The sequence below is a fragment of the Mesoplodon densirostris genome, chromosome 1 (genome assembly GCF_025265405.1).
Source record: "Mesoplodon densirostris isolate mMesDen1 chromosome 1, mMesDen1 primary haplotype, whole genome shotgun sequence".
NCBI lineage: Eukaryota > Metazoa > Chordata > Mammalia > Artiodactyla > Ziphiidae > Mesoplodon > Mesoplodon densirostris.
Window position 1 is genome coordinate 170,855,883 of NC_082661.1, and position 17,577 is coordinate 170,873,459.

The window sequence follows — 17,577 nt, forward strand, 5'->3', positions numbered from 1 at the left end:
GTAGTGGCCGTATGTGCAGAATTTCCAGCTGGCATCTGACATCTGCCAGGGCTGGGACTGTCTAAATCCAGTTCTGTAGCCCCCTGGGAACCTAGCTCTGAGCACACAGAGAAGATGCTCAGAGGATAAATGATGGCAGGATTGAGTGAGTGAAATCAGCTCCTGATGGCCATGGCATCCTTCCGGCGTGAGAGACAGGCCCTGCTCCCCACCCTGCCGCCTACTCCTCGCCATCCCAGCCAGACTCCAGGACGCTCTCCCTGGGACTGCTCACCTGGACGTGCTTGCAATCGTGGCCTCGAGCAGGCAGCTGGATGCGCCGGAATGTGATGGGGCACTTCAGAGACACCTTGATGGCTGTCTGCTCCACGCCATCTTCCCCATTGAGGGTCGTGTTGCCTGATGAGGCAGCCACGCTGCTGAAATTCCGCTTGACTGTGGGGTGGAGGCACAGGTGGATAAGGAGGGCAGGGCTGTCCTGCACACCCCCCACTCCTTCAAGTGGCTGATACACACTCTGATTCTCCACACCCCCCAACACAGGGAGGTCTCGTGAACAGGTGCAGGGCACCCCCACCTGGGCAAAAGGGAGCTCAGCATGCCGGAGGCCCTGGGCCTCCCAGCACTCTGGAATGACACTCTACATGTGACATGTGTGAAGTGCCCCTGGAGGTGGCTACATCAGTCCCCCCGTCTCTGCAGTTCATGACCTGTCTTCACTAGGAAGGCAGGACTTTCTGCAAAACCTGCAGAAACCCAGTCTGGCACTTCACTGACTTTCTGGGTCAGTGGGAGAGCCCCACAGGTACTTCTGCACTTAATTCTCCAAATGTGGTAATGGTCTGGCCAGATTCTAGGGCTCAGGACGTGAAAAAGCACATTTGAAGCGGGGAGCAGTGATGTACCTCCCTGCATGGTGCACCCCCCTCCCCCGTCCCGGCCCCCAAGTGTCTGCACCTGGGAGTCAGAGCCAAGTCCCCGCCTCTCGAGTTAGGCCTGGGCTGTTGAGGTGGAATCCACCCCTGTGCTTCTCTCCTGATGAAGAACCCCCTCTTCCAGTTCCTCCCTTCCTTCCAGGTGATCACCTCCTCCAGGAAGCCTGCCTGGACTACCTGCACCATGGCGTCTTGTTTTAATCTGCCCCACATGCTGTACTCATGGTACTGTGTGCTCATCTGATCATCCCCACAGCCCCAGAGGAGGGGACTGGAGGGGGAGGGGCTAGTGCCAGGGAACACTCAGGGCCTGGTGGGTGCCAGGCCCAGGGGACAATGAACGTGGTGGGACTGGGGTCTGGTTCCAGCCCCCGAGCCCCCACTCACTTTTCGTGATACAGTGCTCTGCGGGCAGGAGCCGCTTCTTGAGGAGGCCTTGCAGCACGGAGCGCACGGAGGGCCGGTGGACCAGCTGCAGCACGAAGAGGTGGGACTGCCGAGAGAGAGCAGAGGCTCGGTCCCTGCCGCATGGCCCCCACGCCTGCCACCTGGGCCTCCGCAGGCCTAGGCCGCCCCCTTCACCCCAGAGGCTAAGCGCAGGAAAAGGCCCCACGTCCATGGTGATGCCCCGTTAGGAGAGGGTCCCCTGGGACCTGAGAGAGAGCCCTTGAGGCCCAGGATGTGTCCTGGGACCTGCGAGCTGGGGACCCAGACCGGGGTCACTACCCGGGGGCAACTGCTGCTGTCTATGCCAACAAGGCTGACTCTGATGCTGATATACCCTTGGGATGTGGTTATGGGACACAAGGCATCAAGATCCGGGCCAAACTCACTTCCTAGCCTTGGCCCTCCTGCTCCTCGCCCCGCTGTTCCCCATCATGCCTCCTCCACCATTCCTGCCAGAGGATGTTGTCCTGTCTTCACTCCTCCAGGAAGCCTTCCAGGACTGCACCCCCCAACAGGCCCCCGCAGGCTCCTCACTCTGAGAGCATCCCCAGTCCTGTGACTCTTATCCCCAGGTGATCGTGGCACTCCGACCCTCATAAGGGCAGGATCAGAGCTCTTCCTTCTCCTCCAGGGAGGCCAGCAGAGCAGGGCAGGTACTCTGCAAATCCCCGGGCAAGCCCTGAGTGTCAGGCCCTGATCTTGGGGGACAGGAGTGCGGCTCAGACGTGGTCCCAGATCAGTGAGTCACAGGTCAGGGAACACACATACACAGTTCTGAGACAGCATGGTTGGGTGACAAAGGGAAGGAGTTAACTCCAGACTTGGTGGAGCTGGTTCTCAGGGGAAGAAGTGATTAGAATATTAAAATTTCTTGCAAATGAGGCACAAACGGAACCTAGCTTTGAGGGGCACACAGAACTTCCTCAGTGGAATAAGGTGGTGGGCACGGGGGATGGTGTCTGGGAGGAGGATCTACATGAGCAAAGGGAGGTGAGTGTGTAGACCAGATGGAGGCTGTGGTAGGAGAAAAGGCCAGGCCTCGGACCAGAGCACGGCGGCTTGAATTTCACCCCACGGCCCTGGGGGGGACTGTGGCACATTTCTGGGGTACTCCTGAAAGATCACTCCTGGAGAAGGGGGATGGAGACCCATGACGCAGCTGAGGCCCAGAGGAGGCTGAGGATCTCGGGCCCACCCGCACACTCACGCAGCAGCAGGCGGTGACGGTGATCTGGATGGTGTTGCGGCCCGGCTGGCACACGTGCTTGAGGTGCAGGGGCTTGTGGGATGTCTTGTTGTCGCCGCGCTCGATGGTGAGGGGCGTGGCATTCACGCTAACCTGCACCGAGGCTGGCCAGTTGGTGTTCATCTGCCGGTCCTCGTGATGGTAGCATTTGAACTGCAGCTCCAGGTCAGACCTGGGGGCGGGGTGAGACTCAGGGTGGCTCTGCGAGGGGGCTGCCCATGGCCTCCATGACCCCTCCCTCACCAGAGCCCCCCACCGAGTCACTCGGCACCCCGTTCTCAGCCACGAAGGCTCCCCCGGCCGCCTCGAGCTCTCCTCCTCTCTCACCCTGGACGTTCGCCCTGCCCAGGCCTCCCATCAAAACCCATCCCAACAACCCAAATTCCCCCCAAGACTCCCATATACTGTTCAACCACAGCCCCACAGCTCTGGCCACAATCTTCCTCAGTCCCCTGCATGGAAGTGCGCCGCCTGTTCCCCCACGACAGAGACAGACAGACAGACGCTAACTCAACAAGGCCAGCTGGAAGGCTGATTATGCCCTGAGCTCCTGTGGGAGAAGCACCCCAGGCCAGGGGCTGCCTGGTTCAGTTCCCGCTCCCCTACCCCTGCGGTGGGCCCCAAGGACACGGTACCGAAGGAGTCCCCACAAAGCCAGCAGGGCCAGTGAGCAGGGCCAGTGGCCGAGCCACAGAATGTCTCGCAGGCGACGGTACTCACGGCTAAGGAGCAGTGGGTGAGCAGGGCCCCTGCATGGGGGTCCCTCTACCCTTTTGCCTGAGTGCACTCCCGTGCCCTCCTGCCCACCCCAGCTGCCTCTGGCCTGCTCAAGGCAACGGGCCAGCTGTGCACGCACAGTGGTGTGTGTGCACGTGCCCAGCTCAGACACATCTCGTGCCCTCAGGGTGCTCACTGGGCAGCTGAGGCCTTTGGTCACTGACACAGCAAGGCAGTGTGAGTCCTGCCCGAGGAGGAGGAACCGAGGGTGGAGACACCAATGAGTTCTGGTGTCTGAGAGACCCGGGCCCGAGTCCCAGCTCTGCCCCTTGCTAGCTGCGAGGACTCATCCAAGCTAATCACTCCTCTGGCCTCAGTTTCCTGTCAACGGGGCAAGCAATGCCCACTCATAAGATCAAAAGAGATCAGGTATAGGAGGCTCAGAACACAGAGCCTGGCCCAGCGGGGGGCCTCCAGACCCCTCACTCCAGTGCCCACTGTTTGAGCAGCAGCCCCGCCCGGTGGCCAGCTGCTCGCCATCTGCAGGAAGGACCCGGCCCTGTTCCCGCTCCTCTCTCTATACTCCTGGCTCTGACCACATGAGCCACGCTCGGGGCCAACTCGGGGGCCCTGCTGGAACATCCTCCTCAGCCTGAGCTAGCCACGTTTTCCTCTGGGAATTTGTTCTTGACCAGTGTCTCATCAGGACTGGGGTGAGTGACAGCAGCTCCCTGCCCTCAGGCCACCAAGCCAAGGCAGATTCGTCTGTCTCCCGGCACCCGCAGGTTCGCTTTGACACCCCCAGGGCTTTGCACACAGCACGGCCCAGTCAACAATGCTCAACAGGTGACGGTGTCAAGCAGATGCTGTTACCACGTGTCTCAGGCGATGCCAGGGCCCAGGAATGTCAGCACCGGGGCCACCTCCACCCGGCTCGGGCTGTGCTGTGCCCTGACGCTCACCTCCACATCAGTGTCTGGTGGACTGTGGGCCTCAGGTGAAAGACGTGGTTGCTGACGGCCAGGTTGTGCTCCAGGCGGAAGGGCTCCAGCACCACACCGTCCCGCACGGGGAACGTGAGCCGCAGCTCGTCATTGTGGTTGGCTGCGTGCGGGAGAAGCAGGTGAGCCGCACGGCCCTCGCCCCGGCGGCACACGACACGCACCCTTGGCTGCGTGCTCTGGGCGCATGTGTGAACAGGGCCATGGCAGCTGGGCGGTGTGCTCAAGGGCACACCAGGCAGCCCCTGGCTTCTTCCGGTCCCTCCGACCCCATCCTGACCATCCCTGCCTCCCACTTCCCACTCATCCCCCCGCTCTGCATCCCCTCCTGTCTCCACCTGCCCCCTGCTCTGGAAACCCCGGCTGGCTCCTCCTCCCAGCCCTTTGCCACAGCTGAGAGTTGCTTTCCCTCCCGGCCTCCAGCCGCTCAGGCAGGTGGTAAGGAGGCCTGCTCTCACATCCCCCCCCCCCCCCCCCCCGCTCTCTCCCGTGCCCAGCCCCCAGAGGCAGGCAGGCAGGCAGGCAGACTTCCAAGCCCCCTGACTCCTGGCACACTGTGTGCGGGGGAGGTGGAGGCAGGTGGAGCTGGCTTGATGAGGGAGGGAGGAGGGAAGGAGAGAGCAGGGCGCTCACCTGGGGGTGGTGGCAGAGCGCTCATATTTGGCTTGATGTCAGGTGGGAAGGGTGGTTTCACGTCTTGGCTGGGGGACAGGTATGGGGGGATGCTGCTCCCGGGGGTCATGGGGGGCGTGGGGTTCCCTGGAACAGGTGAGTGGGGGTAATTTGCCACAGGAACCGGCCTGGGAGGCTGGAGGGAAAAAGAAACCATATATAGGTTATGGGCTCACATGCATAAGGAGGGACCACGGCTGTGGACACGTGCCCCACCCTCCCTAGGGTCCTAGGGCCATGGCCCTTGCTCCCCTGAGGGAGGAGAGCCCCCCAGGAAAACCCCTTCCTCCACTCTGGCCACACTCAGGCCTCTGCCCCTATGGGGAGACAGGTGGGCCTGGAAAGGTTCTCCCCACCCTTCCCTTGGGTCACGGCAGCAGGGGGATTGTAGGGTCTCCAGTCCATTTGAGGACACAGGCTCAGGGTGACGGGGAATTTGCCTAATATAATCTTGGGAGAAGAATGCTAGGAACAACCCCAGGTCTCCCGCTGCCCGCATCATGACTCCAGGCTGTGTCCTTCATCACCACCCCACCCCACTGGGGTCCTCAGATGGGAGTCAGGCGTAAAGCATCTCCAGGAGCCCCCTTCCCTTCCTCTCTTTGTCCCCACCTTGTTTTCTTCCCAGGACTGGCCAGGTCCACACTCATCCCCGGCCCACCCATCTGAGACGCAGATCCTCCAAGCATCTCTGGGCCCTGAAGCGGACGACCCCACTCATGTCCAGAAAGGCTGGGGCAGGAACGGTGAGGCCCCCTCTAACACAGTGCATGTGGGTTATAATTCCCGAGATGGAAACGGAAACATACCCTATTGACGTTCCCTTGGCTGTAGCTGCTGTAGCTGCTTCCAGAGAAGGTGTTATTTTGTCCATTAAACTGCTCTGGCTGGTAAAGCAAGATAAACAGTGCCGTGAACGGAAGGCAGAAAAGCTACCCGGCTCTCCCTCCTGAAATGAAAATCTTCCAGGAGGACAGGGGATGCTGACGAGGCCCGCCCAGTGCGGGGGTGGGGCGTGCAGTGGGGGCAGAACACACCACGGCCACGGTCAGTGTTCCTGCCTCTCTCTGCCCATAGCGACTAATTGAGCAAGTTTATAAAAATAGCAACACCTAGTGTGCTGCAGTCGGGCTAAAAATAGTAAGCCCATGGAAGCCAAGGGGTGGGTAGTCATGTAAGTTGGCGTGATTCATTGGCAAATAAGTGTAAAATATTTCCAGAGTCTTCCTCACTCCTGAGAATGTACTTTATAATCATCCCAAAGAAGGAAAGAGCTACGTGCCTGAGAACATTCATTATAGTACTATTTCAAAAGTGAAAACTCAGAAAAAAACCAAATGTCCAACAGAAAGGATAAAGTGTGGTGTGGTTCCCAGGAGAATGTCAGGCAGCCATTAAAAGTGACAACCATGGGGACTGTAGCAATAAGTAACAGGCTGTGTTCAAGTGAAAGAAACAGATTCAAAATCACAACCGAAAAAGCAACTATACAACACGGTTGCCCACCGTGTGTGGGGACAAAGTCTATAATCAAACGTAAATATATGGGGGTGGGTGCTTTTACTTAAAAAAAAATATTTCCTTCATTGTTATGATCTCGTACGTGCTATAAATAGTAAAAGGAGAAGGAAAACCATCCTCTGAGCCCCATGAGAACAGGAACCAAGAAAAGCCAGTCTGTCATTTTGGCCGCTGCATGCACAGCTCTGAGCACGTGAGATCACAGCCAGAGATCTCCGCCTGCCCCCTGGTGACCCTAGGGGACAGCCAGGGTCAGGATGACACAGGCAGGGGTGGGGAGGTGAGGTGGTAAGGAGGGAAGGGGCCCGTGGGGTGGTGGGACTCACCTTGTAATACTGCCCCATGTTGACTGTGGGGGGCGGGTACTGCCCGGTGCTCGGCTGGCTGGGCATCCGCTGCCCGGGGTAGCTGGGAGAGGTGAGCGGCCGTGGGGGATTGGGGGTGGGGTACTGGCCTGGCTGGGTGGGGAACTGGCTGTTTGGTCCATATTGCTGGTTTCCGTAGTTGGGCTATGGTGGCAGAGAAAGGAGCGGGGAAAGGTCATCAGTGTCCCGAAGCCAAGCTGCCCACCAGATGCCAGGACGCCCCACCTCCTCTCCTCTGCCCCTGCTGTTTTCCATCCACCCAGAAAATGCCCACCCCACCTGCAAAGGAGACCAGCTGAACCAGATGATGCCGGGGGCCCTTCCTGCCCTGACATCCAGGGACATTACATCGGCCCGTCTGGCTCAAGGGCCACCTCCCCATGAAGCTGTCTTTCTCAAAACTCCACGCCCCTTGAGCTTGGGGGTACTTCCAGAGCCTCTTGCTCTTGCCTTCATGACGGTGCTTGATTCTGAAGCCCCCTTTGGGTCTCCCCTAGTGCTTAGTATGTGACAGACAACAGGATGCACTTCCAGAAAGGTGATCCCCAGCCCTTGCATTCTGAGGCTGAATCTGGGAGGCACTGTCCCCGTACCTCACACTGAGCAGAACACACTGATGTTTAGTTTTGGGCTACTGGTGCAGAGGTCAGGAGAACCAGGCTGGTGAAGGGACAAGGCAGCCCCTCCTGGGGGAAGCAACAGCTCCAGAGAGGGGCAGGATGGCTGTCCTGGGAGAGCCACTCCCACCCTCCAGTTGCTTCCCTGTCTGGAAAATCAGGTGACCCGCAGGGCAGCCCAGGCCATTACATCCTGCACAGTCAGTGCTTCTTCCCCATCTGTGAAACTTCTAGTCTATTAACTGTCTCTCTTGCCCTCTCGGCTCAGAGGTCCAGGAGACAGCTGTGTCTCAGTGTCTGGCAAAGAACAGGCCTGCAATTAATATTTGCTCAACACATGAAAGAAGGGCAGGGGGTAAACGGCCGAAGAGGGCGAAGTTTGCGTCAGCGCTGAAGAACTCTGCGGAGCTCACACTGTTGCGATACGGCGGCTGCTCTGTGTGATGGTGAGGTTCCCATCACATCACTGAAGGACAGGAAGGGGAGCTGGGGCCTGTCCACTAGTCCCTCTGCGGGACCCGGGGACCTGACCCCCGCCCCCGCCCCCAGGTTCCGACAACTTAAGAGGTTCTATGCGTGTGTACTGAGAGGTGAGGCCAGTCTTCCCAGACGGGGTCAGGACGTGCAGTCTGTGGCGACCGGTGTCACAGCCCAGTGTCGGGCATTTTGTAGCTGGGTAGTACCAGCAGTCTATCGAGGATGATTGAGTAAAGATAACTGATAGCCTTTGGTGTGCCCTGCTGTGACAGACAAGAGCTGGGGAGCTAACACCGGTACAGGCACAGGCTGACGTCAGGCTAATGACCGGAAATTCTGCTGCCTTTTCTGGGATCACCTCCTTGGGTGCCAGCGGCTGAGGTTGGGCCTACAGATGCATTCCCAGCCCAGCCAGAGGGAACGCCGGGAGTCTGAGCACAGAGGGGGCTGAGAGGGCCCAGAACTCATGTGGGGGCCATGCATGGGAGGGAGGCCCACGGGTCGAGGCCTCCCCACCCCCAAGGCCAGCCAGGGCCTCGGGAGCTGCCATCCTTCCCTGAGCTGCTGCCCACCTGGAGGGGGTCTGGGCCTGACCCCGGCTCCTGGGTGTTTGAGGACGTCCCTGACATCTCCTCTCTTGGACCCAGGACATCCCCATCAGTGGCCAAGCTGCATTCTAGCCCAAGTAAGGGTGGATGCTGAGGGGAAGCACATAGACCTTCAAGGAACTCAGGGTCTTTGGGCTCTAAACGCACTGGAAGCCCAAGCAGAAGGCACAGTTCTGAGATGGGGTGGAGCCAACCTGAGAAGAGGTGTGCCAGCAGAGCACTGGGTGATGTTCGGGAAGGGCTCTGTCCAGGTGAGGAATCAAGGTGGGCCTCTCGAGGAGCGTGTGCAGGGGCCACGATTCTGGGGTCTCTGTGTCTTCTGCAGGTGAACTGAATCCTTACCCAGGCACCCACATAGGGCATTTGCTGCCAACCCGTTTTCTGGGTGCTCGCTGAAGGCCCTGTGACACCCCCTCCAGGAAGTCCTTCTCCTGACCTCACGCTGAGTTCCACACACCTCAAGGTGCATCATTCCTTTGTGAGTTCCAGCTTAGACCTTATCTTTCCTGCTGAAGTCTTGGTTCCTGGAGGACAGGAGGTGTGGGTTCGCTTCCTTTGATCTTCACTGATCTCGCGGCTGAGGTGGCTGGGCACCCCAACGGGCAGCCTTCCTCCCGACAGAGCCCCAAGAAACATGCTGTCTGCCTTCCAGTCACTTCTCCGATGTGCACGGCCTTTAGATCTTTACAGGGTTTTGTCTCATCTCTCGCTCTTGGGTGTGAGGTGCCCTCATGTGGGTGCAAGGAATGTGGACCCAAGGAGGCTTAGTTCCTTACCCAAAGTCACCCAGCTAGTGTCTATGCCAAGACAGAAGAGAATCCTAACAGCGGCTACTGCTTGCTAAGTGCCCGCCCATGCCGGCCCAGGGCCAGGCGCTTCACATACATCCCCTCACTCAGTACTCCCAGGCAGCCCCAGGAGGTGGGATGGATTGTCACTGCCTTTTACAAAAGAAAAAACGGAGACTCCAGGAGGTGACGTGACTTGCTCAGGGTCTTCTATATGGGAAATGCCAGAGCTGACCTTAAACTCAGGAGCACCTGACTCCTAAGATTCTGCCTTCTGGTCCAGGTTTCCCGAAGGTCAATCCATGCCCTTTTCAAGGAACTACCCACAGCACCCGTGTCCTCCCCACCTCCCACCCTGCCCACCGGCTGCCAGCTATCACACTCACCTCTCCCGGGTATGGCCTCTTTATGCTCTGAATGGGAAGGGACTGGGGCCGGGGGCCCGGGTAGGTCTGCTGGGGCATCCGCTGCCCGTGTGTGCCAAAGGGGCTGATGCCGGGTGGCCGGGGTTGGTTCATACCCATGGGAGGGCCGCTCATCCCCGAGGGCGTCATGCCAGCCGCCATGCTTGCGGGGTTCATGCTGCCCCCCATGGAGGCAGGCCCCCGAGGCCCGGGCTGGTTCATGAATTGGCTGTTATACGCCTGGGTGGGACCCATCTGGAAAGAGGAACAGACCTTCAACGGGAGAAGAAGAAGAAAAAAAAAAAAAAGAATAAAATGCCACATGCATTGAAAGTGCAGGGAAGGAAGGAAGGAAGGGTGCGGGAAGTGGGGGGTTTGGGGTTGGAGGTTGGGCACTTTCCTGTGCGGCTGCAGCTGGTGACCAGGTCCCAAAGGACCACCGGCCTCGTGGGCTCGCTGCTGCTCTCTGCAGGTCGCACAGGAAAGGTGCAGCCCGAGGGGTGTTACAGGGTGGGGCGCAGTCACTCCAATGCACAGGCAGCGTTTCCAGGGAGGCAGGCAAGGAACGGGAAAGAGGGTGCAGGGGTGGGGAGGGGCATGGGAGAATGGAGGTGGATAAGGATGGAGGCAAGGGCCCCTTTCCTGGAAGCCCCGGCCCCGCCCTTGTTCCTCAGCCAATGGACACACACCCTCCATCCGCAGTCTGAGGCGGCCTCGGCTCCCACCTGTGCCCACCTGCCCTGCTGTCCCCATCCTGGACTTCCCACCTCCAGGCCTGTCCTGCATTTCTGCGGGGGGGCTCCCCCTCTCCTCACACCCCACCCCATCCTTCTGAAGGTCAGGGGAACAGAGCTGGGACCTGGGCAGGACACACAGATGGGTGACTAGGAGAGCACTGGTCTTCAGAGGCCACCGGTGGGGACAGACTGGTGACAAGGCTACTTGAGACATAGCCCACTCTCTGGTGAGTAGAGGCCCAGACTGCAATATGGAACCTCTTTCCCCATACACAGACACACACGAGCCACCAACCCACACAGAACAAACACAAGCTCCCAAACACACCCCCACCACTCTCAACCACACTGATAAGCCCACACCCTAACACACGCCCCTCCTTGTGCTTCTAAGAAAACCTAAGTGCACCCTGAACACCATCAGCTCCCCTCGGCACACAGACACCAACACCCCAGCTCTGATCCCCGGGGCTGTCTGCCTGGCGTGTGGCCCTTACCGGTCCATACTGGTTTATATCCTTATTCTGTGTTTCTTGCAAGGCTGCCACAGTGGCCGTAGCTGTGGCCGTGGCCGTGGCCGCTGCTGCTGCTACTGCAGCTGCTGCAGCAGCGGCTGCCGGCTGAGTGAAGTCAGCAGGCGGCCTGGTGTGCGGAGGGATGCCCATGCCAGCAGGGGCATTAGGACCCCCAGGGTAACTGTGAGGGAGAGAAGAAGGGAGAGTTAGATGCTGCCTGAACCTCAAGATGAACCCACGACACGCCCGCCTTGGGCGGAGAGGGAGAGGTCAGGCCGTGTCAGGCCCTTGTGTCCACAGCTCACAGAGGGGGGAGGTCTAGACTAAGAGCCCAGCGGGGACAGGGGCCTCCTGGGGGTTGTCAGCCCCTCGTGCCACTTGGCAACCACCAAGCCGCCAAGCTGCTGTGTTCCTGGAGCCCCACCCGGGTGGCAACCTCACGCATACCCGTCAGCCCACCTTCTGGAGGACACCTAGCCTCAGAGAACCTGAGCAACCAGCCCAGGGCCTCCAGCAGGGGAGGACAGGGTGGGGATGCAGCTGGGCTTCACCACGAGGCCCTACTGCGCTGACATGTGGCAGGGCTGCAGTTGGCCCCAGGGTGCCTGGCAGGGGTGAGGCCACAGGGCAGCCTTGGGCAGAGCAGGGCGGGCAGTGAGAGGAGGAATGGGGAGCCTCTGCCCCGCCCATGCCCCTCCCTGCCCTCCCCCTCCCTTGGGCCAAGGGACCCCAGCCCTGCACCTCTTCCTCCACACCAGCAGAGCAGAGCTGACCCTCCTGCTGCCCAGCTCTCAGCGTCTCCCAACGTATAAAGACATGACACAGAGAAGGGTCATTTGAGAAATGCAACTGCAGCCCTTCAACCCCACGGGCTTGACGGCTCTCAGAATGCGGCCCGGCCGTGCAGCGTCGGGCCTGCCGGCCAGCCCCCAGGATGGGAGATGACTGTGCCCCGCAGGCAGATGGGATACCTGAGGAGAAGGGGAGCGCCAGGCTCCCCATGCTTCCCAGGCCAGGAAGCACGTGCTGGGATTCACACTTGACTCCTAAGCCTGCCTGGAGGGGAAGGGCAGGGCTGATGTGCCCCTTGCGAAGGCTGCTCCCTGCTCACCTGGCCCCGAAGCCCCCGCTGCCAGGGTAGTTGGGCCGGCCGTACATGCTCTGCGGGATGTAGGGCTGAGCGGGGCCGGCCTTGGCTGAGAATTGCTGCTGCTGCCCAGCAAATTGTGGGGAGTTGAGGCCGGGGTTGCTGGTAGTCATGCCCGACGCCATGGGGTTGCCGCCTGGATTCATGGGGTTGTTGGCATTGGCCATAGGGTTCCCGAGGACCTGTGGGCAGAGGGAGGGGCTGTCACCCAAAGTGGGTACCCAGGTGGCATGGAGAGGGAAAAGGAAAAATGGCAGGGGTGGGGGTGGAGATAGAGGCAAAACAGAGGAAGGACGACTGAGGAGAAAAGGAGGAGGAAAAGGGTGGGGTTTTTTTTTAATTTCATCTGGGCACGGACGGTTGCCATGGTATATACATGATTAGAAGGGGGTAACCCAGCCTGGAAGCAGGCAGCGGAGATGAGCACTGCAGCCTGTGACGGAAGGCGGTGAGGCTGGTCCAGCACCAGGTGGCAGGTGGGAAAGCTCTGGACTTCTCAGCCCTCTTGCCCTGCAAAGCCACCTGGATGCCCAAGAGTCAAGCCACACAGAGGCCCTGAGCTGCTGCTCTGTGAGGGCAAAGAGAAGCCCAACCTACCAGCTCTAGAGGGTGGCAGGGTCCTGGCCGAGGGGCTCCCTGTGGCCCAAGACCAGAGGTAAGCGCGCTGGTTCCCTCCAGGGTGGCAAGTGGCCATGAGCCTTTCATATGGCCATGGCAGAGGCCCAGCAGCGGGGAGAGGAAGGAGTGGAGGAAGAAGGAAGGAACAAGAGCGGGAAGCAGGGTTGACGAGGGATGTGAAGTGGAGTTTGTCACAAGTTTTAGGCTCAATCTTTTGAAATCTAACCCAGGCCATCCAGGGTCAGAGACCCCAGGTGTTGGAGCCCTGAGGCCAATAACACACAGGAAGTTCTCCCATTTATCCAAAGTAAATGCCGATCAGGAAAGAACCCCTTGCTCTGTGTCAGGTGAAAAACATTCCCTCAGGAAGGCCCTAGGGTTGGTTGGGGCAGTGCACACGGGCTAGGGGCCATCCTCCTGGGGCAGGTGTGGACCCATCCTGGGTAGAGGTGTGTCCACAGCTGGGTGTGCCCTGAAAGCTGGTCTTTCCAGCCGGGGGGAGCCTGGGAGAGTGAGCAGGGCTAGCATGGCATGGTGACCCGAGGGCCTCAGGGTTCGAGGGATGACCCCGCCTGGGAGGGGCTGTTGCTGCGGGGGAGGACAGGCTCTTACCTGGCTCTGGGATGTGTTGGTCACTCCCCAAACCGTGGTGACCACGGAGAGGGAGCCGGGAGGCTGGTTGGTGTTCTGCTGCCAAGGGACAGAGTCATAGGGGAATGACCCATCACTGCAGAGGGAGACAGGGCGGGGATCCTCAGGGGCTGCAGACACAGGCGCAGACGGAGGCATGCCCCATCTACTAACCCCACCATGCCCCGCGGCTCCCAGCCAAGCCCAGGCGACCCCCATTCTCAGTCAGTTCTGGATCCCCTAGGCCTGGCACGGTGTCCAATGCAGAACAGGTGTACCCTGTAAGGTGACCGATCGTATGACAGCGACCTCTCCCCCCATCGCCGTGGACGTGTCACCCCCATGGCTGTCTGTCTCACCTTAGCCCAAGTCCACAGGCCATGCTACGGAGGAAGAGAGACCTGCAGGCTCAATCTAAGCTCTGCCTTCGACCACGCTCAGCTCTAAGTGGCTCTCAAGAAACAGCTCTGGTTCCTCTGTACCAGCTTCCCCTCACAGCTACCCCGTCCCTTCTCAGCAAAGGTCAGAAGGGCTCGAGTCTAACTCTTGGTTCTTCCCCTTCCTCCTGACCCCTCGGAGTGAGGTGGCCGCCCTGCCCGGTTGATTTGGTCTTTGCAAGGAGCCTCCTTATGTCAGGTTTTCTTCCTGGATGACAGGTACTGGCCTACCTGCTGTGCCTCCTCCCCTGCTCCCATCCCGATCTCTCGCGCACCTCCCTGCCAAGCCAATCTCCTTCAAACACCTAAGACACTCGGCACAATCAAAGACCTTCCTTCAATGGCTTCCAGTGTTTACACACAGAGTCCAAACTCACACAGCAGAATGGTTTACCCCATTGCTAATCCCGCCCTACCCTCCTTCCCATCTTGGTTCCCACTTCTCTGGGAGCCCCTGGCCCCAGCTGTTGCCCCAGTCTCCTCTGTAGTCCCAGCAGTACCCACCTTGTTTGATGACATCTCCCAAGGAGCCCCCAAAGATCAGAAGGCCCGACGCCCAGCCCTGCATACCATAAGTGCTCAGAGATGGCTTTCTATTAGTTGCCATGGTACCGATGGAGAGGGAGGTCCGGCAGACCCCAGGGAGAGGGGCAGAGACACAGGCTCGAGAAGGAGCCAGCGAGGTCACAGTATAAAGAACCTGCCAGGGGTGCTACCCCCAAGAAGTGCTGGGCTGGGGCTTCCTCCCCCCTGGAGCCGGTCCTGCGCTGACTCTCCAGCACCTCTTACCGAGAGAAAATCCCAGACACGGCCCCAGAAAGAGCAGAAAAGCGAAGCACTCACATCTGTGCTTCCACCTCTGCCCACGGCATCCCGCCGGGGCTGAGGCCTGCAAGGCAGCACTGCTGGGTAGCCGGGGAGTGGGGGCAGGTGGGAGAAGGGGCTTCTGGAGGAGGGTGGCTTGGTAGGAAAGCACCTCATGCCTCTGTCTGACTTGTGCCTCCATCACAGGAAGTCAGCAGAAGGCAAAAGCTGACTCATACCCCCGCCGAGCAGCCAGCCCAGGCCCTAGAGGTCGGGGCCACTGGGAATGGAGGTGTGGGGAGCCAGCACAGAGGTCGGACTTCCAGGAAGGAGGCGCAGGACTGCATGACAGGTGGGCAGAGGGGCGCTGGGGGTCTGAGCCTTGTGCCCTGCTCCTTGCCAGGCGGGGCCCTCGGTCAAGTTGGGCCAGACTGGAGGGAGGACCGTGTCACTGACTGCTTGCTCGCTGCCCCTTTGCCTGGACACCCCCTCTGCTTGGCCAGCCCCTGCTTTCCTTCCTGTCTCTGCTCAGAAGTCACCTCACTGGAGCGGCTGTCCTGACCTCCTGGGAGAAGAGGACCCCCCCAGCCCCAATCCCTTTTCCTCTCACTCTGGCCTTTTTTTTGGTACTGTGGGTACAAGTCCTGCACCTGCCCCTCCCCGGCTCAGGGCCCTGGCGCAAGTGTCCGAGCCTGTGCGCACTCAGTCTCCTCATTTGTTAAATGGGCATAAGAACAACACACTCCCACCCCCGCTCTACTCTGTGTCTTCAGACTGCAGGTCATGACACAAGAGTGCGCTGTGACACTGAACCATGAGGGGGAAAAAAGAGGGAATAAAACAGAAAGCAATCCAAGTGTGAGCACATAGTAAGGAGGAATATCATCCCTTGAACTGACTGCTTGATGTTATGCACGAGCACACGTGTGCCCTGGGTCTCGGGGTAAAAGTGCACATGGATCTCAGGCCGGCTAGTCAGAACACGGGCCCCCGTGGCCTAAGTCTGACGCGGCTCAGAGAGGAGACTGCAGACAAAAAGGCTTCCTTAACTGGAAAGTGACACAGGCTTTAGCATTACTCATGATTTCTGCGGGGAAAACAGCAGGCCTAGAACTGCGGGGAGAGGAGCCATCCTCAGGGAACCAGCCTGACTGCCCCCTGCCTCTGCAGGCCAGAAGTGATATGGGTCAGTGGAAAGGGGGTGAGGCCCAGATGCACAGGCCAAAGGTGACCGACAGCTCACACTCTCTGCATCTGGGGGGCACCGCTGGGGGGCCTGGGAACCCAGAGAGCCCGGGTGGGGCAGAGAAGCACAGGAAAACAAGCAGGGCCTGCTCCTCAGCACAGCTGGGCTGGAAGAAGCCCCGCTCTCCCAGGAGGTCACTGGGGACCCGGGGGCACCAGCTGGTCCCAGGGCTGGCACGCCAGTCTCACAGGGAGGCCCTGCAGGCTATGGTTTTAAACAACAAAGAGGAGACCCTGGACACCCGCCCTCCTTCGGGGCCCTCACCTTAGGTGTGCCTGGACTCAACACAGGACCCCAGCAACCGAGCAGAGCTTAGGCCCAAGTCTGTCCTCTCTCCCCAGAACTCCTGCCCCATAAGCTCCCACCAGCCCTCCAGGCTGAGGTCTGGCTCCAGCTGAGGTGCACGCCTGGCAGGCTCAGGAAGTAAAGCCCCCCCGGGAGCCCCTCCGAGCCTGGCGGGGACCCACAGCTGCTGCCTCACCTCCTCGGGCGGGGAGGTCCCGGCTCCCTGGGATACAGGCCCTCGAGCAAGCTCCCAACTGCCCTGCAGCTCGTGGGTGGGCCTTGTGGGCGGAAACCGGCTCCTTCCTGTTTTGTCCCCTCCGCCCCAAGCTCAGTGAGAAGCAAACTTAACCAAGGTTCCCAAACTGGGCATTCCGCTGTCTGGCTGGACAGTTCACCCCAGAGCCCAGGTGCTACCTGGCGTGTGTGGGGTACACGTACGTGTGCGCGCGTGCACACAGGCCCCGTTGGCAAGATGATCTCCACGCGTGCGGGGGGGAGAGGGGCACATGCATGTAGGGTGGTCTCGGGGACCCGCTCGCCCCCACTCGCACCTGCTGCAAAAGCAGAAGTGGCAGCCGCACCGACAGGGCTGTGACTCATCTCCTGGGGAGACGGCTCCTGCTGGCACGGAAAAGGCACTCGCCCCCATGGGCCCACGGTGGCAGTCAGCCCTGCCGACGTCTCTGCCCAGACTCAGACGCTGCTGTCGGGGGGGCGGGGGGGGGGGGTGCTGCCTGGCTCCCGGTGCCCGAGGATCAAGGACCAGCCAGGCTCTTGGGCCCTACCAGGGTGGGAGGGGCTCAGGGTGCTGAAGAGGAGGCCTAGGGGCTTGGGGGTGGCTGGAGGCTGTGTCCCTCCTCTGCAAGTACTATTTCCCCAGCAGATATGCTCAGTCCAGGTCAGAGGTCCCTGGCATTTCAGGGCTGCCCACTGGGAACCACTTCCCTCCACCTGTCCATACCTGGTTCAGAGGGAGGCCAGCACCCCTGGGATCTGAGAACCCACTCTTAGTAGTCCCGCCCAGCTCTGCACACCTGCAATCCAGCATGGTCTGGTCTCATGCCACAAGCCACCCCCAGCCACAGTCCTGTCCAGCCAAACTTGCCCCAAGAATCCTGTTCCACCTACAGAGGCACCAGTGCCAGAAGCCACTAGGATTCTCAGCAGTGTTCTAGCAAGCAACTCCCAACACAGGGGCAGCTGCTTCCCTACCTCTGTGCCTCTTTTCAGCCTGGGATGCTTCGTCCTCACCCTGAAAGATGCCACTCATCCTTTCTAGGCTCCGCTTCCAAAGGCTACCTCTTCCAGGAAGCCCTCGCCCCATCCACTGGCCTGACCTCCACTTTCTCCTCACATTTCT

At 60.0% G+C, this 17,577-nt stretch overlaps 1 protein-coding gene across 3 annotated transcripts in view; it reads right to left on the reverse strand.

Moving 5' to 3' along the window:
- ZMIZ1 (zinc finger MIZ-type containing 1) overlaps positions 1-17,577 on the reverse strand; it is a 234,236-nt gene that overhangs the window by 12,153 nt on the left and 204,506 nt on the right. For 2 of the 3 annotated variants that reach the window (XM_060111504.1, XM_060111493.1), the window contains exons 9-19: positions 13,428-13,542; positions 12,162-12,379; positions 11,033-11,231; positions 9,781-10,071; positions 6,866-7,048; positions 5,828-5,905; positions 4,980-5,154; positions 4,308-4,449; positions 2,590-2,800; positions 1,323-1,428; positions 275-435 (exon numbers count right to left, since the gene is read on the reverse strand). In XM_060111504.1, coding sequence (XP_059967487.1) covers positions 275-435; positions 1,323-1,428; positions 2,590-2,800; positions 4,308-4,449; positions 4,980-5,154; positions 5,828-5,905; positions 6,866-7,048; positions 9,781-10,071; positions 11,033-11,231; positions 12,162-12,379; positions 13,428-13,542 — 1,879 coding nt within the window. The remainder of the gene's footprint in view (positions 1-274; positions 436-1,322; positions 1,429-2,589; positions 2,801-4,307; positions 4,450-4,979; positions 5,155-5,827; positions 5,906-6,865; positions 7,049-9,780; positions 10,072-11,032; positions 11,232-12,161; positions 12,380-13,427; positions 13,543-17,577) is intronic. The other variant, XM_060111499.1, reaches the window with a different exon arrangement.